At 48.8% G+C, this 25,412-nt stretch overlaps 2 protein-coding genes across 2 annotated transcripts; both read right to left on the bottom strand.

The window, feature by feature from the left end:
• Window positions 1–5,657: 5,657 nt before the first annotated feature.
• LOC114001259 (keratin, type I cytoskeletal 9-like) lies at window positions 5,658–11,751 on the bottom strand. The gene is made up of 10 exons (XM_027746291.2): window positions 11,671–11,751; window positions 9,834–10,452; window positions 9,662–9,744; window positions 8,973–9,129; window positions 8,554–8,715; window positions 8,069–8,194; window positions 7,625–7,863; window positions 7,070–7,344; window positions 6,514–6,615; window positions 5,658–5,714 (listed from the first exon to the last, which is right to left on the bottom strand). Exons 2-10 carry the CDS (start codon window positions 10,449–10,451, stop codon window positions 5,689–5,691), a joined length of 1,788 nt encoding a protein of 595 aa, XP_027602092.1. The 5' UTR covers window position 10,452; window positions 11,671–11,751; the 3' UTR covers window positions 5,658–5,688.
• A 5,554-nt stretch (window positions 11,752–17,305) lies between these two features.
• Window positions 17,306–22,336, bottom strand: LOC114001312 (keratin, type I cytoskeletal 13-like). Its single transcript, XM_027746371.2, has 8 exons — window positions 21,733–22,336; window positions 20,775–20,857; window positions 20,100–20,256; window positions 19,701–19,862; window positions 19,123–19,248; window positions 18,717–18,943; window positions 18,098–18,216; window positions 17,306–17,605 (listed from the first exon to the last, which is right to left on the bottom strand). The coding sequence occupies exons 1-8, from the start codon at window positions 22,219–22,221 to the stop codon at window positions 17,580–17,582; spliced, it is 1,389 nt and encodes a 462-aa protein (XP_027602172.1). The 5' UTR covers window positions 22,222–22,336; the 3' UTR covers window positions 17,306–17,579.
• Window positions 22,337–25,412: the final 3,076 nt, after the last annotated feature.

Below are 25,412 nucleotides of genomic sequence, written 5' to 3'. Positions count from 1 at the left end.
TTTCTCACCATATGTGATAGTGCAAGAGTTTTATTAATAGGACTGTGTGACTTGTCTCTAGAGATTGTCCAACTCGTGTGTCCCTGCCAGCACTTAAAGAACATATTTAGTGATGTGAACAGGCTATTTCAAGCAATGCAGAGGGATTCTTATTTAAAAATCAAACTGCCTCCTTTGTGAAGAAAGCACCAGGACAGCATACAGAGAGCCAAGTCCTAGAACTCAAATGGAAAAAAAAATACTGGACTTTTTTCACCAAGAAACTGCTGATCTAAAACAGGGGGAAGATCAAGGATACTTTAAATGTATTACAAAGTCAATTGTAGCCCAATTAGAAGCTGTATTATTGCAGACAGTTACCTCAAAACTACTGTGTGGGAAGACTTTTTATCGTTTAATATAAAGCAGCTCATGCTCTCTATTGTCAATGTGTCATATATTACAGGTGATAAAGTACATCTGTATTATGTCTACTGCTCTTAAAGCAGAGATCCTTGAGACTCTAAAATAACATCCTGACAGAAAAGGCAGTTTAAATCAGACTGTTGAGACCACAAAAGAAATGACCCCACACTTCAGTGTCGTCCTGATCCCAGAAGCTGACCCAGTGAAGGGTTTCCATCCTGCCTTGGGGGTTGGATGCTAAGCCAGTGTCTGAAGGCAGATGTGCAAACAGCAAACCACCAGCACTCTTGTCTTGCTGTAGATGGACCCAAACTGTCCCAGAGAGCTCAGGGGAAGGGGCACAGTTTCCCAGTGACAGTTCTGTTCTGTGTGACTGAAATGTCTCCATCAGCCTCCCTCCTCCCCACGGGGTCGTGGAGTCTCTAACGACTGGAGGCAGTTACAGGGTGTAGCAATTTCTCCCCTAAACCTCAGGTGCAGGAGCAGAGGCAACACCTGAAGAACTGCCATTTGTGCTCTGCTGTCCTGCTCCCAGCATCTCCAGGAGCCCTTGGAGATGGGAATGCAGTGCAGGCCTTGCTTTCCCAAGGCTGCCTTTGTGGGAAGTTGTAGATTCAGGATTATTTACCATTTTCTAACCTCATCCCTCCTCCTGGCCTTTGCTCCGTGCCTGTGCCGGCGTTGCTCTGTTGCTGCTTAGGCAATCGCTTTCAAAAGCTCCCAGATTTTATCTTGCTATTTGATCTCTCAATGGCTCAAAGGTGATGAAAGATTCCGAGCAGGTTGGTGATGTGATAATTTCTCCTGAGTCTCAGCTGGGGGCTGGTCCTGACACCCCAGCAGCATAAACAGTTTCTGCTTCTGCACGGTCTGTTATTGGTGCAGAGAGATGGAGTTTGCTGGGGGCAAAATGCTTTTTCATTTTAGTGCTTTTTTTGTCTCTGGGTCTGGGGAATGTCACCTTGCCAGTGGGGCCCTTTGTCACAAACTCTGCCGTGGTGAGTAAAATGGATTGTCACGTTCAAATTCCCATCAGAGACTCCGGGAATATTCCTTAGAGATGCTTTTCATAGCCAAGCTAGAACAATCTGTGGGTTTGTAGGTGATAGTGAGCAAAGTAATTCCTGTAATTATTAAAACAAAAGTAAAAAAAAAATGCCAAAAGAGTCTCTTACTCTGTTTCTGTATTTTCTGAAAACATTGTTTCCTATTCAGGGTCTTTTTCCATATGTACCTGTTCACAAAAGGGATTTGTCCACACTGGAAAATGGACACTTCTTATTGCAGGATTAAGAAAAAGTTTAAAAAAATCAAAGCAATGACAGAAAAGAAAGTCAAAGCATTGAGGGTGGAGAACTTCCACTAACCTCAACATTTCATTGTAGTTCTGTGTTGTTTCCACTATTTGTATATAAAGGAGGATCACAAATCACAGATTTTGCCTTCAGATCTTTGGTAGCTCATAAGTCACATGCTCTCAGGATGTTCCTGTTTTGTCTTCAGCATTGCTATGATTTAATTTTTGTTACTAATTTCACCTTGGAGGTTTTATAGAAACCCTGCTGGCTGTAAGGCTGGGCCATATTCCAAAATATTCCTGCAGCTTAGAGTTGCCCTTGGGATGTTTGGTTTCTGTCAGTCACTGTGTGTCTGTCTGGAGTCTGACACTGAAGTGCCTGAAAAATACAGGTGAACTCAAGTACTTCATGCTCCAGTAAAGTTGCACACACTGAATTCCCTCCTGGCTTATTTTAACTTATTAATTATTAAATATTTAACTGTGCAAATGTTTACAAACAAGAGAAGGTCTGTTCTGTGGGCAGGACGCATTTTCATTTCTGAGCTCATTTAAAGAGCCTTCAAAGAATCTTGTTCTCTGATGCTTTCCTCTAATGTGTTATAGGATGATGTGAATTTATGGAATTATTACCTAACAGGAACTGGCAGTTTTAGGTCCTTCTCTGGTCTCTTTCCTATACGTGATGCAGTTGAATCATTAATGTTTCTGTGTAGATATAGCATCCATATGTTATATAACACTGCTGTTTCCCAGTCAGAGCAGAATAAGGGCATTTATCCCCCAACCTGCAGGTGCTGGAATGTTCCAACCCTGTTCAGAGCATCTCCTCAACCCAGCACACGGCTCGGCCCAGCTGCCCTCCCTCCACTCTCGCTCTGTGACTGTTTTCCTTTCAGTCAGGCCTCGTGATTGGTATCAAAGAAGTGACTCCCAAGCACCCTGAGAGCAGCCCGTGCTCCAAGACTAGGAGGCTTTTCCAGCAGGCTGGAGCTGCTGCATTCAAAAAGAGCTGGAGGAAATGTGTTCTCAGCTTTGTGTCTGTGCACTGGCAAACTGAAGCATTTCCCCTTAATTCACTGTCACTCTGATGCCTCAGGCAACTGCTGGAGTTTATTCTTTTCACCTATTTAACCATCCCTTCCCATCACTCTTAGATATTTTTGTAAGAAGAGTGAACACTTCAAACCGAATTTTGTCTGAGATGGGTGTTACCCCTCATGGAAGTGAAGCAAAACCAGGTGGACTCTGGCAGGGGTCGAGTTCCTTCCCCCCAGCTCAGTGACTTTGCTGTTCTCATTGTGCAGCCCTTGAATATGGCCTTGAATATGGCAGGATTTGGCAATTAAGAGGCCTGACAGCGCTCAACAAAAGAGAGATCAGCACAGTACACACAGGCAGTTTGGAAATTACAGCTGTGCCTTCAAATGGACACCTGGATTGCCAGGGAGCTCTGAAGCCAAACAGGCAGGAGTGTGTGTGCACACTGAGTTTTGCCTCAGGTTGCTCTGAAGGTCTTGTTCCAACACGTACCTCAATTATCTCCTCAGAGCACTAATAGGAACACCAGATAAGTATCCGAATTGCAACACTTTGTGCTCATAAAATTAAAGCTTATTATGCTGATTAATCCCTAGCGAAATGCGTGCAAATAAAAAGTGCCAAGTTCTCCTCGTTCCTCAGTATCACTGCGGCCCCACTTTGAGCCTGCCCTGAGCTTTGACACCTGACACTACAATGTTTGTGTTTCTTACTCCTGCTTTGCAATGGTTTTTCTAGCTCTGTTCTTCCATGTGAGCCTGTTCTCTCAGTAAGCAGGTGCCAGTGGTAACCCAGCTGCAGGCTTTGTAATACAAAATGGAAAAAGGAAAGAATCCTTAAACTGGCATTTTCTTCCAGGGTCTGGTAAGAAACCATCACAATTCAGAGTGCTTTTTGTCTGTAGTGAGCACTGATGCCATGACTGAGTGGGGGGTTTTGTGAGTCTATTGGTGGTTTGTATTTATTTTGTCACATACTGTAAAATGTAGCAAATAAACTTTATTATGAAGCTGATTTGCATTGTAGATGCAGACTAAAGGTAGAGATTTTAGGTAAGGAAGAATATGGTGCAATCAATGCTGAGTAGCAAAAGTAGTAATAGTACTCTTATAATTACTTATCCTAATGGCTCAGAAATTGTGCCTTATTTAACATATCAATATAAGCCATTAAATCAGCAGCAGAGCTGCCCTGGGTATTGCCACAAGCTGCATCCTCGTACGTGTTTGTGCTCAGCGCTGTTTTCTCAGCCCCTGAACTGCCCCACAGCCCTTCCCACACTCCACTTTCTGCTTTGCTTCCCCGAGGATCATTTCAGAGGAGTTTCTCCTGCAAGGTTATGTGCAGAGATGCCTGAGGATTAGACAACTGGCCGTAAAATACTAAAGGGAAGTTGTATTTTTGGAAAGAAGGGCAGGAGCAAGAGGGGCCAGGACTGCTCAGAGCTGCTGTGGTGGCACAGAGCAGTGAAGTCCAGCACAGAGAGGCTGCTGCTCCAAGGAAATCATATCCAATCACCCCAACAGCCTCCCGGGTGTCACTGTGGGACCAGAGACCAGGTAAATCACTGTAGCTCACCCTGGGACAGCCAGGAAGCAGGCACTGAGCAGGAACAGTTTTGAGGTTAAGCTGGCAGGCTCCGAGGGGAGGTGTGGGAAGCAGGGCTCCTGGAGCACTCCTTAATTTGGGCTGTCAGTTGAGTACCCTGGACAGACAGGTCTGAGAAAGAGCTGTCACCACCTGGCAGAGGTGGAAAGCGAGCAGAGCAATTGGAGGAAGCAGGTTCAGAAGACAGGGAACAAAACAAGGACAAGGGCGATGTGAGGCTGCAAGGGGTTAAAATTGAAGAGTGTGGTTTTGCAGCAGGTGGGAGTTGGGGGTATCCTGGCAAATGATCATCAACAACCAGCAGGTTGGGGACATCAGCACGTGCACGAGGTGACCTGGTCCCTCAGGCCCCCAGACAGACACTGGTCAGGAAAAACAATTTTATTCTTCCTTTCTTCGTTTTCCAGTTCCAATCCCATGGCTGAGAGCCCGGCGTGAGGCAGCGCCGTGAATCACCGGCACGGCTCTGCCCGGGATCGGGCGCTCAGCATTCCCGTTCCCACGGCCTCCCACTCAGCCTGCATTTCCCAACCTTCTCCCGTGGGTGATGCCTTCATCAGAGGGAAAAAACAAACCTTGTGATTGTAAAACTCAGAGAGAAAGGCTCACAGCAGTGATAGTCCTGCTTGGGTTTTAGCAGGTGAGTGGGGAAGTGCACAGGAGGAAGGAGGTATCGTGAGCAGGAGTCATGTGAGGAACCCCCTGTGTTATTTGCAGGGGAAATTCTCCATGGAGCCCATATTTTAAACAGGTTTTCTAGGGAAGAGTCAGTTCCTTAAGCCCCCCCTCTTGTCCCAGATAAAAGGCAATAGCAGAAGTGAGTGGGTTTGTTGAGTGTGAGTTTTCCCATCGCAGGGCTCACCGAGCAGTTCCCAGCAGTGTAGTCTGCAAAGCTTTGCCCGGTGAATCTTAAATGGTGAACTGCAAACTCAGGGTCCTATGGATAACCTGACACATTATTGTGTGTTCCACAGGTAGGGCTTGATATTTGTAACTGATTCAAACAAAAACCCCCACCAAAGGAACTTGAACCAGACACGGTTTTCTGGTTGCATCATGGAGAAGCAAAGATTTATTAGCATTTATTGCACAGGAACACCAATCACGGTAGAGATTAAATCAGGTAACAGTGATTCGGAACAGAAAGACAGGTGGAAGCAGCAGACAGGCCATGCAGGGAGCTCTGAGGAGCCCCTGCAGTGAGCAGTGTTGGGTAACTTGAACAAGTGCTGGCTCCTGCTCGTGGCAGAGCCGTGTTCGGCCGTGCTCGTAGAGTCTTGCTTGGTCCAAAGGCCTCACTGGGGAAGTCCTGCAGTGGAAGATGCTGCTCCTGCCAATCACTCCTCAGACCTTCTAAAACTCCCTGAGGAAAGATGGAGGGAAGCAAGAATTTCTTTGAAGAAGTGTGATCTCATTCAGCATTTTTAGCCCTGTGTTACTCCCCGAGTCCCCCCTGCGCAGTCTCGGTGCACCGGGGCTGTTCCAGCCTCCCAGAAAAGTTTGAACAGTGTCAGACTTGTGTTTGTACCTGTGTGTGCAGCTTTAGCAATGAGCTGCACAGACCTGCTTCTGTTCTCAGCTGTGGGAGTGCAAATCACTTTAGAGTGGCTGAGCAGTGTATACCAAATACAGATGAACTCAGAATGTACGTTTCTGTGTGTACAGACATTTACAACAAATTTTTATAAGTTAAAGATAGATGGCACATGACATGTTTTAATCTTGCCTACCAAGCATTAATATATGTAGGAGTGTTGCAGGTCAGATGGGATGTTTGATCAGAGGATTGAATTTTTACAGAGGAGTTTGCAAAGCCTATGTATGAATTTTTAAAAATCGAATTTTCCCAAAGAATCTTCCTCATAACAAAATCCTTCTGAATTTGCTGCCTTTGTTGCCAGCAGCAGGAGAGTGTGTGCACTGTTCCTGCTGTCTGCATGGGTGGCTCCAGGCCCTTTGGGTGAGAGCCAGCTCTCATGCCATGAGACTGTCAGTCTGTGGTGGAAACAGCGTGTTTGGGAGACAGATTGACTGACAGAGACCGATGAAGCCTCAATACAGGATCAAAGTGGAAGTGAACCTTTCTAAAAATGACAATTTCCTGCTCATATTCCCCATTTTCAGGCGTTTGTCCGAGGTGCTGTGAGGACCTGGAGCCTTACCCAGTCTCATGTGTTTTATGGCTTCGGACACTTCCTCCATGGTTGCTCCTCTCCCCAGTGTTTTGTTCCCTTCCAGGCACAGCTTCATGTTTTCAGCACTTCCTGGAACCACAGCCGGGAAATCAGACACAGATCAGACCTTTCTGCCTTTTGCTACTTGAGTCTTTTGCAGCCAATGCCTCTCATATTTTAAATGTCTGGAGCGTTCCTTCCAACTGCTGTGCCCTGCTTTAACCATGCCCCCTTAACACCAGTGACATTTCTAACCACTGACTTCCCTGCTTCCCTGCATGCTTTGGATTGGGCATCGTTTTCCCTTTCCCCCCTTCATTTCCTCTTTCCACACAACCCTTCATGCCACCCTCCCTCTTCAGTGGAGTCACTGCAAATGCTGCCATGTTGAGTTGTCACTGTGTAAGAACAAATGTCAGAGTGGCCTTAAAACACAGCTGGGGAAAAATAGCAAAATATTTCCAGGAAGGAAGTTGTTTTATCCCTTCCTGCTATTCAGAGAGGATTGTTAATGGCAGGATGTACTTCTTTATTCCATTTTTACCTGGGCTTTCACAAGAGTCACCAGGCTGGGACTGGGACGATGAAGAGCGGAAGAGGCAGGATTTGCCCCCTCCTCCTCCTCCTCCTCCACTGCCACCTCCTCCACCTGAGGTTTTACCACAGGTTCCACCTCCTGTTCTTCCTCCACTCCCTCCTCCTCCGCTTTCAGAAGAGGAAGATCTTCCATAGGATCCTCCAGTTCCTCCTCCACTGCTTTCTCCTCCATGACCTCCTCCTTCTCCTGAAGATCCACCATCAGCTCCTCCCTGTGCAGGTCTGTAAGCAGGAAAGGGTGTGTTATTTCCTTCTTACCCTTCGTTTTCCCAGATAGCAGCACTTCCTGCTGGCACTTAGGGGAAGAAATGACAAATCACAATGCTAAATATTTTTGTGAAAATCCAGCTTTGCACCCTGCCAGCTAAGATTTATGTGAATTCTTGTGGTTGTAATAAACGTGTTGATGATTAATCAGTTGTACCAGCTCCTAACATAAATATTGCTGCTTTCCTCTTCCCCTGATTGCAGAGATGGCAAGTTAATAAATTGATGTCTTTACTTAATTCTGTATCTCAGGCCGTGCTGCCCCTTCTCCAGCAGCGCCCGGTACTGCTGGATCTCCTGCTCCAGGCGGGTCTTGATGCCCAGCAGCATCTTGTACTCCTCGTTCTGGCTCTCCATCTCGCAGCGGATGCTGGCCAGCTCCTCCTCCAAAGGGCTGATCATGCACTGGATCTGCTGCAGCTGCATGTTATAGCGACGTTCCGTGTCCTCCAGGTTGGACTGCAAAGAGTCGACCTGCAAGGGCCAAACAAAATGCGGCGTTGGTGGGAACGTGGCAGGATCAGAGCGTTCTTGTGCCCCACATGGGACAGATCTCACATGGTGTCAGAGGCATCCAGCATCTTCACTGACTGTTGTGCCAGCTACAGCCGCCCTCCTGTCATCCCAGCAACCCCTGGGTTCTTTGCAACTCCAAGGATCAGGAGCACTTGTTACCTACCATGCTGATCTGCGACTGCAGCTCAATCTCCAGGCTCTGATATTCACGTCTCAGCTCAGAGATCTGCCGGTTGCTTGATTCCACCTCCTGGCCACTTGAGTGGACTTGTTGGCTCACTTCCTCCATCTGAAAAATTAATGTACAGAACTGGAGTTTCTGACTTTTACTTACAGTGTCAACATGGCAGTTTATCATGGGACCAGCTGGAACAGTTTTTTGGGGCCTGCTTGGAGCCACAGCTCAGAGTGGCAGCAGCAAACAACTCAGGTGAAAACTCAAAGTTGCAGAAGGGCCACTGGTAATATGGGGCTGTTATACTTCCTCATGTGGCTCTGCCAGAACAGTTCGAGTCCATTTGTGATTTCCCTCATTTTGGTCAAAGGGATTCTACCATTATTTCCTAATAGCAATGGATGCTGTGTCATTCCTCTACAGGGGCTGGTGTTTTCCCTTTTAACATGAACATTCCAACTGTCACCCTTTACCTTGCTTTCATACCACTTTTCAACCTCTGCATGGTTCTTCTGAATAATGGCTTCATATTCTTGTCTCATCTCATTGAGCTTTTTCAGCAGATCCTCTCCTGGAGCAGCGTTGACCTTCACACTCACATCCCCGCTGGACTGGGATTCCAGCTGTTTTATTTCCTGCAGAGAAAAGCCAGGCCCAGGACAATGAACACAAACTGAGCCTTTCAACAGCATATATATATATATATATATATATATAGGGGGGAGTTGTGTTGCAATTATTTGGCCTTGACTTCGAGCCATTGCTTGTTGAGGGGCTGAGCTCAGGGCCCCCCCTGGCACAGCCTGGCCCTGCCCCTCGGTGGGTATTTCATGCCGAGGTTTCCCCTGCAGCACCCCCAGTTTGTGGGGTTTTGTTGCTTTTTTGCTCTGACCTCCTCGTGGTTCTTCTTGACGTCGATCATCTCCTCCTTCAGAGACTCGAACTGCATTTCCAGGTCGGACCTGCACAGGGTCAGGCTGTCCAAGAGGGGCCTCAGGCTGTTGAGATCGGCCTCCACGTTCTGCCGGAGCCCACACTCGGTCTCGTACCTGTGCCAGGGACGGTGCAGAGAGGTCAGCCCTGCTCTTCCCATCCCAGTTCTCCTACTGACATTATTTATGGAGAAGTTCACCTATTCCAGTATCAGTGTCTGCTTTTGTGTCTGTACTTCAGTGCATGTAGCATCCCTCAAACAGCAGAATTAGGAAATCATCAGCCAGTACTTACCATTTAAAATTAATATTACTTAATAACATTATTATTATTTATACTTAATACATTTAAAGTTTAATATTAATATTGAACTTTAATATTTTATTCTGTGGTATCTTTCATCATCTCTTTGACCTGCAACTTTGTGCAGGGTCCATCCATCTGGTTCAGAGACAGCATTCCCACCAAAGATCATTCTAGAAATATTGAAAATTTTGAAGTTTCACAAATTATTTCAGTTGTGCTGCCATAGAACCAGGAGGAACCCAAGTCCCTGTGGATTGATATTTGCTTATGGAATTAATTTATGAAGTTCAGGAAAGCAGAAGGAAGGAAATCAGTGGCTGGAAAAGAGGAATATATATTTACTTTACTCTAAAGTCTTCTGCAGTCATCCTCGTGTTATCCAGGTCCAAAAGTACCTTGTGGGTGTCCACAGTTGCAGTCACGATCTAGAAGAGAAACAACGTGCTGGGCAAACATTCCCTGAGAACCTCTCAGCCTGTCAGTGCTTCAACTCCTCTGGCAAAGAGCATCCTACCTGGCTTTGAAGTTCTTCAATTTGTCCATAGTAGTGGCTGTAGTCCTTTGGGCCAGAAGGACCTTGCTTCTGGTACCACTCCCTGATTAATTGTTCCAGCTGAGCATTTTCCGTTTCCAGATTCCTGACCGTCTCCATGTAGGAAGCCAGGCGCTCGTTGAGGCTCTGCATGGTCAGCTTCTCGTCGTAGGAGAGAATTCCCACGTTCCCTCCATGAAAGCCAAAGCTGCCACCGCTGAAACCAGCACCACCTCCACCAAAGCCTCCTCCATAAGCAGCACCAAACCCGCTGCCCCCTGACCTGAAGCCCGTTCCCATTCCCCCTCCACAGTATCCGGCAGCCATCCCTCCTCCGCAGCTGTGGCTGCTCATCCCTCCTCCGTAGCTGCTGCGCCTGATACTCCCATACCCACCAGCTGCCCCACCACAGCTGCTCCGGGAGCTTCCTCCACCACAACTGCTGCCAGAAAACCTGCCACCGCCGCTGCTCCTGGAGGAGATCCTCCTCGAGGAGGCCGAGGAATGCGAGCTGCCCCCTCCTCCTCCCCCACTGCTGGCACCGCCACCGCTGCTCCCTCGCAGGCAGCTCTTCAGGGGCTGCTTCGAGCCACAGCTCATCCTGGCAGCAGCAAAGAACTCAGGTGAAAACTCAAAGCTGGTCTTACAGTTGTCCTGGAATCATAGCTCCAAATTCCAGCCGGCCTCCTCTGCATTTATAGCCGAGACAGAGGGTGTCGCCGTGGAAGGGAGTACCCGCTTTCCATGTGCATTTGCAAGCCCTAATTTGCCAAAGGGAGATGCTTGGCAGTGTCAGGAAGCTTAACCCTTCCTCTAAGTGTTTGTGACCATTTGTTTATTCATACAAAACATGTAATTTCTGTTGGGTGGCTCTGAGTGGGGGAGATCTTTGCTGAGATCTAGTGCACTGACTTACAGTCATCCCAAAGAAACTCATCCCACTCACCTCGTCCTGGTCACATCCCTCTCAACACAACAACACTCTGCCACAATAAGGGACAGTGGTGGATGTTCCCGTCTCTCTTCTAATGTTCAGATATTTGTCAAGGAATACTGGCTGATTGTTTTATAGTTACCTGATATTTCCATAGATTTATGGTTATTCTTTGCTGTGTGCTCCTTATTTTTAGTCCTTGACTGCTTTATGCCTTTGGAAAGCCCATCCCAGGATGTGAGTTGTAGGTACAATGAACCACTCTGACTTCTTTATAATATCTCGTAAAAGCTCAGAGAACATTGGCAAATGTCACGTGTCAGCAATTATTCCAATCACACCTCTACAATTGTGTTTTATAAATAACAATTTAATTATGAAAAAGGGTGTTACAACAACTGCAGAACAGCTCCGTGTCAGGCTGTGAGGAATGGAAGTGTGGCAGGTTGTTTCTGGAAATAACCCTTCATGTGCTCCGACCAAATGCAGGTACAGGAGGGCCGAGACACCTGGGGAAGCATCCTGGCTCTGGGCTGGTCTCTCCTGACATTCCTGGGAGTGTCAGAGGTCCTGTTCTCACTCCCGAAGGGAATTCACAAATTTACCAGGATGTTTTCCCCACGCAGCACAAATACAAACATCCTTGGAGGAGAAAGGTGAAGTTTCTGATTTGGAGATTAAGTCAATAAACTGCATCACATTTTCCCTTCAGATTTGTTTTCCACCCACAGACACATCCTACACCTTCTTCTTTCAAGATTGTATCTTTGCCCAATGCTCGTGAGCTCCCCCCGTGCCTTGAGCCTCAGACAGTGTCACCTCTCCCCTGGGTGCCTCTCCCCCCATCCTCCTGCCAGACAAACCCCAGTCTGTCACCTGTCGCACCTCGTGGGTGGAGCTCGTCCTGTGATGTCCAATTTCCTGTATCGATTTGGGATGTTACTGTTTTCTGCTGGGCCGTTGTGCTGTTGGTTGTTGCTGATCAACAGGTTTGTTTGTTTGTTAGGGCTTCGCAGCAAGTGTTTGTGGAAACAGCTCTTTGTGAAGGCCCCTCCCAGCACACCCTGGCCCACGCAGCAGGACACGCCTCACGTTCCATCTTCTGCTCCACTTCAGCTCTGAAGTGGGAGCAAGGCCTCCCCTGGACTGTAGGAATTTAAATGGTTCGTTGCAACATTTAATGGAGTGTGGGGGATAATTTTAGCTCATTACAGCCAGAAACCCTTTTCTCTCAAGTAAACAAAATTGTCTTCTATACTTCCAGCTGCTTTGGCTCTTGGAGCCTTTGGGTTACATCCTGTTTAACTGTTTCTTCCAGCTGCTGACATGGGTACAAATCTATGTTTTCTGTATAATTCTGCAGAAGGGGTTTGTTTTGGTTTTTTTTTTCTGCAAAGATGTTTATTACCTCTTTTGCATCACTCATTCCTTTCAGATGGACCAAGCTTCCTGTCTTCCCTTCACAGGAGAACATGTTTGGATGGTTTGAATATCAGGGAGGATGTCAGTGTGCAACTTAAAAGCTTTATGTTTAATACATGAAAGGAAGATTTAATGCCATTTTTCCCCTAGAATTTGTGCAGGCAACTTTCCTCAAGAGTGAAGCTTATCTCCTTAAACCTGAGAAAGCCTGATGATTCAGTGTATCTGGGAATCCTGGCCAGGATCAGAGATAGAAGTGACTGAACCAATGGTTCCTGAAAGGAATGTTTTATTTCAGAGCTGCTGTAAGGTGGAAGCTGGTTTATGAGGCGGTAATTTTGTCTGCAGTTATGTCTCATAGGATTGTCCAGGCCCTTGCAACACTCTGAGCTTCCTGGGTGATCTTAGATAACGTTTCCAGCAAAATCTAGAGATGCTGCTGGAGTGCAGCTGGAGGGCTGGGAAATCGTAACACAGAGAGACTGCAATAAACTCTGCAGGAGCTGGAAGGATCCCCAGTGGTACCTGTGAAATGGGACAGCAAAACCTTCTGGAATCTGGGCTGAGGCTGCTCAGTGCAGCAGAGCCAAAAACTGGTCAGGGCCAAAACGGGGGGAGGAGAAGGAGGAGGAGGAAGAGGAGGAGGAGGAGGAAGAGGAGGAGGAGGAGGAAGAGGAGGAGGAGGAGGAAGGTGCCTTGGAGGCTGGTGGCCCCACAGTTGTTTGCAATGGGCCTCTCCCTTCTCCTGTGATGAAACTGTTACCAGCTCCTGCCCAGCGAGGCAGGGGGACTATTTAAGCCTGAAAGGCTCACCCAGCCCAGGCAGATTTCATCCAGCACGTCAGTGGCAGAATTGCTGTGTGTTCCTCACAGCCCAGACGTGTGTTGGCTGAAGCAGAGGCCGGGGGGACAAAGCCTGTTTCCTTTGGGTGTGTGGCAGTGGGAAGGTGAGGCTGCCGGGGGGGCAGCCCAGGCCGGGGTGTGGGTGGGCACACGTGGCTCCTCCCAGCCCCTGGCACCACCTTTTCCAGCTCCACATCCACACCCTCCCCACACTGATGTGTTTGGGACAAACCACCGAGGTTGCTGAGCACATCTCAGGGGGCACGACTGCACTGTTGCCCACCCTTTTTGGTGCTTCAGAGGGATCCTTTTCCATCCTTCCAGCTTCTGATCAGGTCTTGTCAGGAATATTCAATCTCCTTATGTTGCTACACAGAGAAAAACTCTGAATTATCTACCTGGGGAATATGACTCATTCTCATAATTATATGCTATAAACTAACTCCCATTATATTATCATCAGGCAGTTTTATTAACCCCAGATAATCCTGTAGGATTTCTCCCTAGTAGAGAAGAAAGCCAGGCCCTGCAGTGTGACTGTGTTGGAGGGTGAACACTTATTTGTACACTGCTCTTCCTTCCAGTGAGGTTCAGCTGCCTGACAGCATGAAACTGTTCTCCTCTCCCCTAAAATTTAAACGATGAGGGTTTTTTCCTTATCCCAATAAAAAACTAGATGTTTGAAAACTGAAAAATCTGATTTAGATCAGTTGTAACATATTAGGGCTCACTCATGTTTATCCTGTCAAAAGACCAGTGGGCTTTAGTTCATTGCCAGAAACCAAAACACATAGTGTGGTTCTAGAGCTCAGTGAAATTCTAGGACCACCATCTGCAAGTGGTGGCCTTGGCAGTGCTGGGTGAAGGGCTGGACTCGAGGAGCTCAGAGGGCTTTTCCAACCCAAATGATTCCGTGATTCCCTGATGCCAAAACATATTTTAGGCATTTTTTAAGTGAAGGGTTTTAAAATATGTTTTGAAGTGAGAGAGTAAGTCCCCACCTCTCCTGGTGTCTTCTGGTGTAAGTCTTGGTGTCCACCCACACCCCGAGGTGTGTGGTCACAGGGAATATCCCTGGAACCTGCCCCTGTTTGTCCAACGGTCCAAACCCAGCACGTTCCCCCAGTGGTCAGTAAAGCTGGACTCGGCATGGGGGGGTGACGTGCTGACCCCAGGGAAGGGCAGCCAGGGAAGGGCAGCCAGCAAACATCCCTCCTGTAGGAGAAGACGTAATTCCTGCCTCCACTCTGCCCCATCTGTTACTCACTCCCTGTTGCAGAGCCGAGTGGTGATGAAACGTTAAAGGGCACCTTCAACAGCTCCACCACCCAAGGGAGCGATGGTGGCTGCGATAGGAACAAAAATTAGGTGAGTCAGAGCCGTAAGAGATTTCAGAGCACAAACCCCTGGGTTGGGAACGGCTTCATTTCGGGCCTAAGCAGCCCCCGGCCCAGGTGACTCTGGGGTCTCAGCTGATGCAGCTCCACTGGCAAGACCCTCGTTAGCAAAGGGTCATTACAGCGCATTTCCAGCCCCCGCGGGGACCCTGAGTTTCGCTGTGCTCCCGCCCAACGACGTGATGCGAAATATCCCGGTGCCGCTGGAAACATAAACAGGTGTTAGCAAATCAGTGAGTGAGTTTCGGCCTGGCATCCGTCCCGCACGCCCCCGCACGGGACGACACCGGGGGGCCCGGAGGACACCGGGGGTCTGCAGGCGGCAGGGAGGACACTGCGCCGTCCCTGAGCTGTCACGCACGGAATCGGGTCGTGCCGACCTCACTACGAGCGACACCACTAAATACCGGAGGAGCTGGAGCGGGATGTCCGGGCTCACAGCGCGTTCCGTGTTTTCCCGCAGCGGGATCTCCCCGGCACGTCCCGCAGACACCACCCGGCTCTGCTGTGGGAGGGTGAGCCAAGCCCCCAGCTCCGGGTTTGCCGCTCGCCTCTGCCCCGGGCGCCCTCCGGCAGCTCGGTGGGAGCCGAGTGCCCTCTAGAGAGCACCCGCAGCCCAGGGCCGGGGAGTTCTCAGCTCCTGCACCTCCAAATATCTCCAAATATCCCGTGTGGTGAAATGCAGAACGTGTCGGGATCCCACGGCACGGTGGGCGCAGGGCTCGGCGGGGCAGAGGGAACACTGCCCACCCCGCTGCAGGGCAGGGGACCTGGGCAGGGCTGAAACTGCTGTAGATTGTGGATAATTACATTTTTATTTAGAATGTATGTACATTTATATAATTTTATATAATTTTATGTTTATTATTTATATACCTATTATTTTAATCACATACTATCGTACTCCTGCTAGATAGGCTACCAGCAACTAATTCCACTCAGCCACAGACAGGATTAGCCCAATTTAGTGTCTTTGGGCCTCTTAGGAAAATGTGATCCCTACTTTCAGGAGAGTCTCAGACTCGGGTAACGTGGTGACTCGTTGTTTGCACTCCTGGGGCAGAGCAGGGCCAGGCCAGGCCGGGGCTCGGGAGCAGGACAGACACTGACAGGTCCGTGTTTCCTTCGGATCTGCCGGCTGGGAACAGCTGACACCTGATGGGGAGAGCTGGGAAGTGCCAGGACTTCCCAGGCACTTTCTCTATTTCCTTTTTCCTCAGCACCAGCAGCACGTGCATATCAGGATCATTAATTACTCCAGCTGCTCTTAGGTTTTTTCCTGACATCAAATGCAGTGCTCGTGGAAAACCTGTGCTTCAGTCTCAGTCCAAACTGGACAGCTTTTGGATAGGTCAGTTTTGCCCTGTCTTCTCAGGCAAACACATGCTCAATGTCTCTGTCCTCTGAAAAAAACAAAACAAACCCAGTATAAATATTTTAAATTTCTCTTTCCTCTGGGAAAAACAAACAGCGAAACTCAACCCAGTATAAATATTTTCACAGGTGCTTCATGTTGCTGTTTCTCTCTGTGGTACAAGAGGGAAAGGCCAGTGCCGATGGCAGCAGAAAGTGAAAGCTCAGGTTCCCAGGATTTGAGTTTCGGTGAGGATCTGTCTCTCACTCCAGAGGATCTTTTTCACGAAGTCCTCGGGGAGGAGCGAGCAGCAGCTCCGGGGTTTTGTACGAGGGTTTGGGCCACGGCAGAGCTGCCTGGAGAGATCCGAGTGTGGAAAGAACAGGAGGCGACCCTGCCCGGCCCCAGGAGGGTGCGGTGCTGCCGCAGGAGCTCCCGGTGTCCTTCCTGGAGTCGGGATCAGCGGCTGTGATGGAGCTGCCCGTCCCTCCCGGCCGCCAGGGATCACTCTTGTTCCTTCTCCGCTTCCTCACAGCCGAGATTCCGCCCTCCCTTTGCCCGTCCCCTCTCCCGGCTTGTTGCAGCGCAGAACCCAGCCAGAGCAGGGGCAGAAATGTTCTTTTCCAGGTGTGTGGCACAGTCAGGAGCGGGGTTTGGCATTTGCTTTGATGTTTAAAATGCTTTTGAATTTCTCAGCAAAGGACTCCACAATATTTGACACGTGTTTAGGTGTGACAAATCTTGGTGCCGTGTCATATAAACTACAAAAAGGGCTTTCAGGCCATGGGCTCTTTCCGTCCTGTGGGTGTCTCTGCACAGCTGTGTGTGTCCCCATGAGAGGACATTGCTGAGAACATTTGAGTGCTGTCATCTCAGCACGTGGCCTGACAGGCACCCGGGAGAAGGGGCACTGTCCTCGCAGGGTCCCCCTCCCTGGGCAGGGGTCCCGCACAGAGGAGGTGGGATTCACTCTGCCAAGGGGCAGCAGCACCTGGACATGCTCACACTGCACAAGTCCAGGGGACAGGTGAGGCCAGGAGACACCTCTCCCCCCCGGGTGACACCTCTCCCCCCCGGGTGACACCTCTCCCCCCCAGGTGGCTGCAGCCACCACTGACCTCCCCAGCACCAGCTCATCTCGCAGTTTAACACCTGACACATCTGGAGAGCAGCTGGAGATGTGCACCAGGGATGGCTGCTGAGCCAATACCTGTGTATGGACACACACCACCCTGAGCTTTGGCATGGGAATTTCTGTCACTCATCCCTGTTCTCCTTTCACTGAACTCCAGCTCCTCTGGCTTGGCTGCCTCCTCCCATGTCATACAGCAACAGGCAACATCTGCCTCATGCTGTGGCAACAGGGAGGAGCTGGACAAGACCTGCCAGGTCAGCAAGGCCATTCTCTGTGCAGGATGATCCTGTGATCCCGACCAGTTTAGGTGCCCACTGTGCCCATGGCTCAGCACCTGGTGCTCTAAAGGAACTCAGTTTCAGACCCAGGTTCTTGATTGCATCAGGCACAAGCAAAGTTTTATTAGAGACGTTTTTCAGCAGCAGGTACGTTAGTGACCCTGACTAACTCAGGTAATTTCTAGAGGTTACAGCATTGCAGAACAGAAGAGCAGAACAGAGGAGGGGGCTCCTGACACCCCCTTTAGCTACGTGGCCAAGCGTCGCTGAGTTACTTCTACTTTCTCTGCACAGAGGGTGCAGCGAGCACGGAGCATTCTGGGTTTGTCTCTGGGTTTCCCTGTCACCTTCCAGTCCGTTCCTCCTTAATCACAAATTCTCCTGCAGGTCACTGGAGGGAAAACACAGCAGCATTATTTGACTGAAACAGAGTTAAAATCCTTCAAATAACAGAAATTGGGTCTGTGTGGTGCTCTCGTTTCTAGAATGCACTGCTAAGCTGGAGCAGTTGGCAGCAACCCAGGAAACCCCAGATATTCCCCAAATAATTTACTTTAATGGGAATTTTCACTTGTAAAGTTATAGATTTACTCTTCTTTTCACTCCTTCCAGACTCTTATGGTAAGTTTAGACTCATCTTCTTTACTTCTCTCCATGGTACTGCCTCCTCTCATCTCCCATTTGTTTCCTGCAGCCCCGTGTTCAGCCTGAGCTCTCTTTAACCCTGTTCCTCGGTGGCACCACCACTGTGACAGATCACTCCTGTAGCACAGTGAGTCTGAGAGGATGCCAGTGACACGTCCTAGGACTGTGCTGTCTCTGGCCCTTAGAGCTCAGGGGCAAACCAAAGCTGGTTTTCCCGCTGTGAGCAGACGGCCCTTACCTTGTATGTCTCCAGTCTTGCAGGGTGGGACCTGGGGCTGGCAGTGGGCAGCTGTAGTTGTTGTGTAGGTGTGGCTTGTCCTAATGACCCCTCCGCCAGTTCCGATTCCTCCTCCGTGACTAGTGAGACAGACAGGGAATTTTAGAACTTCACGTGTCACTGCTGACTTGGCTACATGGCACAAAGTTTCAAACTATGTCCTTTATAAGGGTTTTTACTTATAGAGTATTTTACACCACATTTTCTGTCACTCTCAGAGTTGCTTTACATTTGTGCTCCCCCCTGGTGTGGAACTGCAATGCAGTTGCCAATTAATTGCCATTAATTCCCATTTTGACAGTTCTCACATATATCACCCCAGAGAAGAGACTGTCCTAATGTTAGGACAGACAGTGTTGTCACCAGCAATTATCAGATTTGGTATCTCTGCTTTGCAGATCCCAGGGAGTGACATTTAGTTCTGATTTGAATGTTCGTCACAGTGAAGTTGCTCATAAGACAACTTCTTCATCTCAAAGAAAGCATTAAGAAGGACTAAAGATCAGGCTGGATTCCCAATCTGTAATACAGATCCGTGATATTTTCATGTATTCTCTAGTGGATTTAGAGATGTACATACATGAGGTCCTGCTGTCCTCCTTCCAACAAGCACCGGTAGGTCTGGATCTCCTGCTCCAGGCGGCACTTGACGTCCAGTAAGGTCTTGTACTCTTGGTTCTGACACTCTATTTCCGCCCTTATTTCAGCCAACTGCTGCTCCACACACGTGATCTGGTTCTGTAGCTCACCGAGGAGGGTGTTGTACTGGCACTCAGTCTCAGCCAGAGAGGATTCCAAATTATTTCTCTGATAAACAGGACAAGCAAAGAAACAACATTCATTTTAAGCGTCACCCTGGAGTTTATGATTTCCAGTCTAGAAATGAAGGAGCCATTCAGCACCATTGTGCTGGTTGGTGGGTCTGGCTGTTCACACCAAGAAACCCAGCAGTGACCACGTCCGAGCTGAGCCAGCTCATCACCCACCTGGCTGAGCTGAGCTTGGAGATCGATTTCCAGGGCTTGCAATTGGCGTCTCAGTTCGGTCACCTGGTTGTTGCACGTCTCCACCTCCTGACCGCTTGTAATAACCTCCCGATTCACCTCCTCAATCTGAAATCACCAATCCAGGGTAAAGAGCTTTCAGGAGATATCTGGGTACATCGGGCTTGGTTTTACAGGAGCAGAACACAGGGAGTGTTCAGCAGAAGTAAAAGGGAGCAGGGCAGGTTCTCTGTGCACAGGGCGTTCCCTGCTGGCTCCTGTGCTTGTTCATTTTACAAATCCCATTAGCCCCATGGCTAGTAAGTCTCTTTAATCCAAATGTGGAATATCTATGTTCCAGCAACACACCACAAGGCCTTGTGGCAAATGCTGCTGTTCCAGATGGGACATAACAAACTGGTCAGACAGGCCTGTGGCTCCTATGGAACACAGGGTATAATGAGTGCTGCTCTTGGGCTTCACTGAGAAGCAAGAACTGCTTATTGTCTCCATGTCTGGTCTCTGAGAGGCTCCTGAGGCCTGGGGGGTGAGTGTCAGTGGTTCAGGTGTGTGTCGCTCACCTTGCACTCGTACCAATCCTCGACTTCCTTGCGGTTCCGCGCTATCAGTGTTTCATACTGGCATCTCAAATCCTCCAAGATTTGCCTGAGATCTGGTCCAGGGCAGGCATTGACCTCCACGCTCACATCTCCAGTCGATTGCTTCCTCAGACAGCACATTTCCTGCAAACACCATCCAGATCAGGTCAGTTTTTAAAAAGGAGGAGAGAACTGAGGCAGCCAAGCTGCCCTGCAGGGAGGAGCAGAGCCTGGCAAAGCCCCTCTCTGCTGGACCCTCACAGCTCCGGGGTCACACCATGGTCTCCATCAACCACTTGCCCCCCAGAGCAGCATCCTGGGGCGAGGGAGGATGGATCCCGCAGGAGTGAAAGGTTTTCAGAGGAGAGGGGCAGGACCTACCTCCTCGTGGTTCTTCTTCAGGCAGCAGAGCTCCTCCCGCAGCGACTCCAGCTGTGCCTCCAGGTCGGACCTGCAGAGCGTCAGCTGGTCCAGGACCTGGCGCAGCCCGTTGATATCGGCCTCCACGCTCTGGCGCAGGGCCAGCTCCGTCTCGTACCTGGGTTGTGCAGGAAAGCACAGATTCAGGATGGGAACATCCCACACAGGCTCTCTTTGTGCCCAGATCTCCTTTCCCAGCTCCCTGCTCTGGTCTGCATTTGCTGTCCATGCTGAATGCACCGTGCCTTGGATTTCTGCACCACTTCATGTCTGTTATGTGAAAGCTTTCCTTCCTCATCTGGTTTTTCCCTGCTCCTGCTCACTGTGTATTTGGTATCACTTACTCAGCTGCATTTCTGCTTTGCTGATCCCATCTGTTCTGGTCTGGGGTGGAAATGGACCACTCCCTGCAGTGCCCGTCCCCAGCCTCACCACAAACGCTGTTGCTAAATGTTTTACCCAAGAACACTAATTAAGGGAGGGCTGGTGACCAGGAGCAAAATGCCTTTCATCATCCTGCCCTACCACAGTGGTGTGGGGAGATGTGTCTGGAGCCTCTGTAATTAGTGCTCTGAGCCTCCCCAGCGAGGTGGGAAGGAGCAGGGGGGAGGCAGCGGGTTCAGAGGGGGCACTCACTTCACACGGAAGTCATCGGCAGCCATCCTGCTGTTATCGATGTCCAGGATGATCTTGTTGTTATCAATGGTTGCACAGACAATCTGGAAAAGAGCAGAGCATGAGAGATGTCTCCTTCTCTCCTGTTCTACTCTGTAGGTCTTTCTGCATTGCAATTAGGCAGTAACCCTGCACAATTCCCTTTTTCTGTTACTTTCTCACTTAAGTAACCTAGTCCCTTGAGCAGAGAAGTTGAAGGAGGGGGCTTTGCCTCCTTTACTCACAGTCAGTAAAGAGATCAATTATGTAGAGGCTGGAAGTTAAAGAGCTGTGAGATGGGGCATCTCAGTTTCAAGATCTGAAGGCAAGTTCCAAAGAGGCTTCACAAAGTGAACCTGAAGAACCTTCCTTAAGTCACTAAATCTCAGCTGATATTGAAGCTGGAGTGTTCTGGGCTTCAGACTTAAGGGACTTCAGGGAAGATGGTTGGAAGGTGTCTTTAAGCCTTAGGATCAGCTTTTCTTGTGGATTTATTAGTGTGAGGCTCTGTGCCCCTGTGACAATCAGTTTCAATACACAGCTTTTCTCACCTAGAATTTATAATGTTTCACTTCATAAAGCATTCAATGTGTATGTTTTGCCCTTGTTCCATAGTTCTCTTTGCTTTGCTTTCCCTACAGAGCTGACACCACTACATTTCCTCAGAGCACACTGGTAATACCCTATTTACAGTTGTACACTCCAAACACAACGTACCAAAGCATCCTTTCCCTTTTCCAGAGCGTTCTCCCACCCGTACCACCTTGCAGCACCCATCCTTGATGTGCCCCCACGCTCAGCAATGTCATAGGGGAACTTGCCAAAATTAGTCTGTGAACACATTCAGCAGCACCAAAGTTCCCCCGACAAGTGCAGCAGGTTCTAAACAGAAATTCAGCAACGAACTGTCAATGGGAGGAACAACCCAGAGGGGCATTACCTGGTTCTGAAGGTCCTCGATCTCTTTGTAGTAGCAGCTGTAGTCCCGGGGCTCGCAGGACAGGCCCTGTGTCGCGTACCACTCTCTGATCCTGCACTCCAGCTCGGCGTTCTCCTTCTCCAAGCACTTCACCTTGTCCAGGTAGGAGGCCAGGCGGTCATTGAGGTTTTGCATGGTGACCTTCTCATCGCAGGACGACAGCAAACAGTCGCCACCGAGACCCCCAACAACCACCCCTCCTCCGAGGCCAAACCCCAGGCCATTGCCATAGCAGTTGCCACCTCCATAGCTCCCACCAGCCAAGCTACCAACGCTCAGTCCCCCTCCATAATTCACTCCACCGCAGTAGCTCCTTCCAGAGAAACCTCTGGCACTGCCTATCCCATAGGAAGAAATCCGTGCTCCACCACCACCACCAATGATACAGCTGCCACCGCTGCTCCTGCCTTTGCTAGACACAGTAATAGTCTCCTTAATGTTGCAACTCATGGCGACAGCGGTTGGCAAGGCAAGCAGAAGCCCAAAGCAAGATGCACAGCTTGATATGAAATCAGACTGCGAGCTGGCCGTGGCCGCCCATCCCTATTTATACCTTCCACAGTGGGTGTCACCACTGCTCCTTCTTCCCATAAGGCTGGCTACTCCAGCCATTGGTGCCAAGAATAATTTCTCAAAGGGAAGTTTCCTTTCAAGAAGCCTGGTAGACGAGGAAGATGCTTTACATGTCTCTTGCTAATTTCGAAAATACATTAGCAATAATGTTTTATGAATCATCAGCTTTTTGTTTATGATGCAAACTTACAGCATTAAGCCAGGAAAAACACTGTCCTAAATTACATACCAGGAAGAAATCATTAAAGGTTATTGCATCAAAGAGCTCTTTATCTCTCATTAATTTATTTTCATTTTATTTTGAGTTGAACAAGCAGTTTTCATGCAAGGTGCTGAGGTTGGAATATGCAAGATGAAAAAGAAAGAAGAAATACTAAGTTTGCTTCTCGAATGATGTATGAGGAATGATGTAAGAACTCTGTAGAAAGATCAGAGACACAGAGATTAACCTTTAAATCTCTCCACTGGCAAAATGACAAATCTGGAACACTCTGCTACGAGACAAGTGAGACCAAGGAGGGATCTCTTAATAGACACGGATGAAAGGTTCTTCCTGTATGATTGTGGCTCTCCAGTAATTCACAAGGGATTTGTTTCATTATGTGGAGAGTGTAAAGGAAGGTAAAAGTGCTTTAAATATTTCCTGTTGTTCAGCGAAAGATAATTTCTACACTTTTCCTCATTATGGATTGTAATTGTTGCTGGGAAAGGGTGGCTTTGAAACAGTGGATGGGAGTGGAAACATCCTATGGCCAATTTCTCTGTCAATATGTGCTGTGCTCTAATCAGAGCTTTGGGATTGCTGTCCTGGCACATATAAAGACAGAGCTGCTGATGGAGCTGCAGAGCAGTCGCTGCCCAGTGCAGCTCCACATGGGATTGGGAAAGGTGGGTTTGGTACAAACTAGAATTTCTCTGTCAGTAAAATTTCCAAATCTTAATTAGGCAGGGAAAATAAAAACTAGGGATCCTTTCACACTTCTGACATCAAAAGTGAGGCTGAGCTCATTTTCATGAGATGCTTTGCTGAGACTCCAGACCACTGGACCTCTCCCTGGGAGCCCCTGTTCCAGTGTCCATGGAGCAAGGGACAGGCATTCCTGAGCTTTCTGAAACCAACCATTCCCTGTAAGAAATTCTGCAAGCCTGCTTCACCAGGGAAGAGTGACTTCAAACTCTCGCTGAAATGGCATTATCAATTGAAATAGGTTTTCTTATGGAAGGTAAATGATCCCATTTACCAAAGGACTGAATTATCCCAGTATTTGTGGATTTCCCCATCATTTTATTGCTCTTATTTCTGTTGAAAAGACGCCTTCCCTTATCTTTGCCTCCTTGGATGTTCCTTATCCAGCACCATAACAGCCAGCAGCATTCCAGTGATATCTCCAGCAAGCTGGAGACGGGTGTGGAGAGACTTCCCAAAGTGATTTTACTCAAAGACAAAGCTCTCGGCACTGGCAGAGCTGCAGCTGGGCCCAGCCATGGTGCCTCCCTGCCTGCCACGCCGGGCCTCCCTCCAGCCCCAAACACACAGAAACAAAGCTCAGAATAGGCAAAGCCTCTAACAAAGTTACTGTGTATAGGGAGAAACAGCTGGATTTCATTCCTAGGACCCGAGAACATAATTGGGAGCCAGGGCGTGGCGGCAGGAACGGACCGAAACTGCCGAGAGCTGCGTCGCTGGAAGCTTCGCCCGGGCTGCGGATGATTCCTCAGGAGTTTCCCAACAGCTGTCTGCAGCATCTCTCCTGAGTGAGCACACATTCCTTCCCGGCTCCACGGTTATCACTGCAGCACATCAGAGCAGCACAGGCAGGAACACGGGCTGACACTGCTCCCTGGGAGGGGAGGGTGTCTGCGTGCCCGCTGCAGGGACGGCTCCTGATCCCTCTGGACACCTCAGCCCCACCTAAACTGTGCCCAGGAGCCTCAAACCACACACACTTCCCTCTGCCTCGCTATTTTTCCTGTTTGTCTTCAGGAAATGAGGGCACCAGTTAAACTAAGATAAAATTAAGTGATTGTTCTGAAACATTAGCAGATTAAATTAAGCTTTTCCTCCTATTTTCATTCAGTTACTTGAACTCCTAAGCTTCCTGGGTCTGTCTCATTAGCACAAAGAAATACGGAAATCTTATGGAAATGTAGTTTCCAATGTTTGCAGCTCCATAATTTGCAGCTCTTTAATAAATGGGGTGTTTCCAGGGTGTTTTCTGCTGGGGGACTGTTAATCATAAGCTGCCTCTCCTGAGCTGCCTTCCAGGTGCATCCCAGCTCATAGGTCCACAAACAACATCACAGCATCCCAGGAGCTGAGGCTGTACTCCCCCCCCAGGGGGCTTTCTAGAGGCATATTCATCATGTCTGGGTCATTAGAGTCCTTCTGACCATGTCATTAGGTCTCTTTCACCTCTCAGGAATTTAGGGCAGCTCCTTTGTGAAAGCGCACGCTTCGGACCCGCCGGCTGCAGTGGGAAGGGTGGGAGGTCTGTGCAGGAGCCCAGGGAATCTGGAGGAGCAGCTGGATGTCAGCAGCAGTTCACAAGAGGAGGAACAACCCAGAGCTGGTGGGAATCACATGGGGCTGCCAGGAGAGAGTGGCAAGTTTTTATATATCTTACATGGCCGAGAGTTTCCAGAAGAATGGAAACTGGAAGGGCCTCAGTGCAGTGCCTTTATATTTTTAGAAACGAGAGTGTGAGGACTCATAGGTTGGGAGGAGGAGGCAGGAGGAGACAATGGGAATGGAAAAGGGAAAGGTTTGCTTTTTTGACTTCTCAGTCAGAGCTCAGAACAGCTGAGCTCCAGAGGAGTCCAACAGAAATTTGCCATTATAGGCACAATATGTATTATATTTAAAGATTACTTGATTTATAGTCTTGGTTTAAAAGCTTCTACTTTTGGCCACTTTGGTTACTGCAGATGTTCCAGTGCTACATTTTCTTGTCTTGCCCATGGATACTATTGAGCTTAGTGTCTGGTAGATGAAATAAAAGAAATACCACTGAGACACCTTCTCTCCAAGGGCACCTTTCACCTGCTCCCTGAACTTTAGTGGTTAAACT

This window comes from Pipra filicauda, unplaced genomic scaffold (genome assembly GCF_003945595.2).
Source record: "Pipra filicauda isolate LSUMZ 115617 unplaced genomic scaffold, ASM394559v2 scaffold193_size2426894_pilon, whole genome shotgun sequence".
NCBI classification, from domain to species: Eukaryota; Metazoa; Chordata; class Aves; order Passeriformes; family Pipridae; genus Pipra; species Pipra filicauda.
Note: the sequence above shows the minus strand (reverse complement) of the source record. Positions and strands in the feature narration are given on the sequence as shown.

Bases quoted from the DNA above. Each gene is read 5' to 3' on its own strand.
- LOC114001259 (XM_027746291.2), bottom strand. From the start codon at position 10,451: ATGAGCTGTGGCTCGAAGCAGCCCCTGAAGAGCTGCCTGCGAGGGAGC. The intron at 9,130-9,661 runs GTAAATATATAT...TCCCTGGCACAG, and splicing joins GCAGAAGACTTTAGAGTAAA to GTACGAGACCGAGTGTGGGC. The intron at 7,345-7,624 runs GTAAAGACATCA...TCCTGCTTACAG, and splicing joins GGCCTGAGATACAGAATTAA to ACCTGCACAGGGAGGAGCTG.
- LOC114001312 (XM_027746371.2), bottom strand. From the start codon at position 22,221: ATGAGTTGCAACATTAAGGAGACTATTACTGTGTCTAGCAAAGGCAGG. The intron at 18,217-18,716 runs GTATGTACATCT...CTGTCTCACTAG, and splicing joins GGAGGACAGCAGGACCTCAT to TCACGGAGGAGGAATCGGAA. The intron at 17,606-18,097 runs GTAAGGGCCGTC...TTTTCCCTCCAG, and splicing joins CAAGACTGGAGACATACAAG to TGACCTGCAGGAGAATTTGT.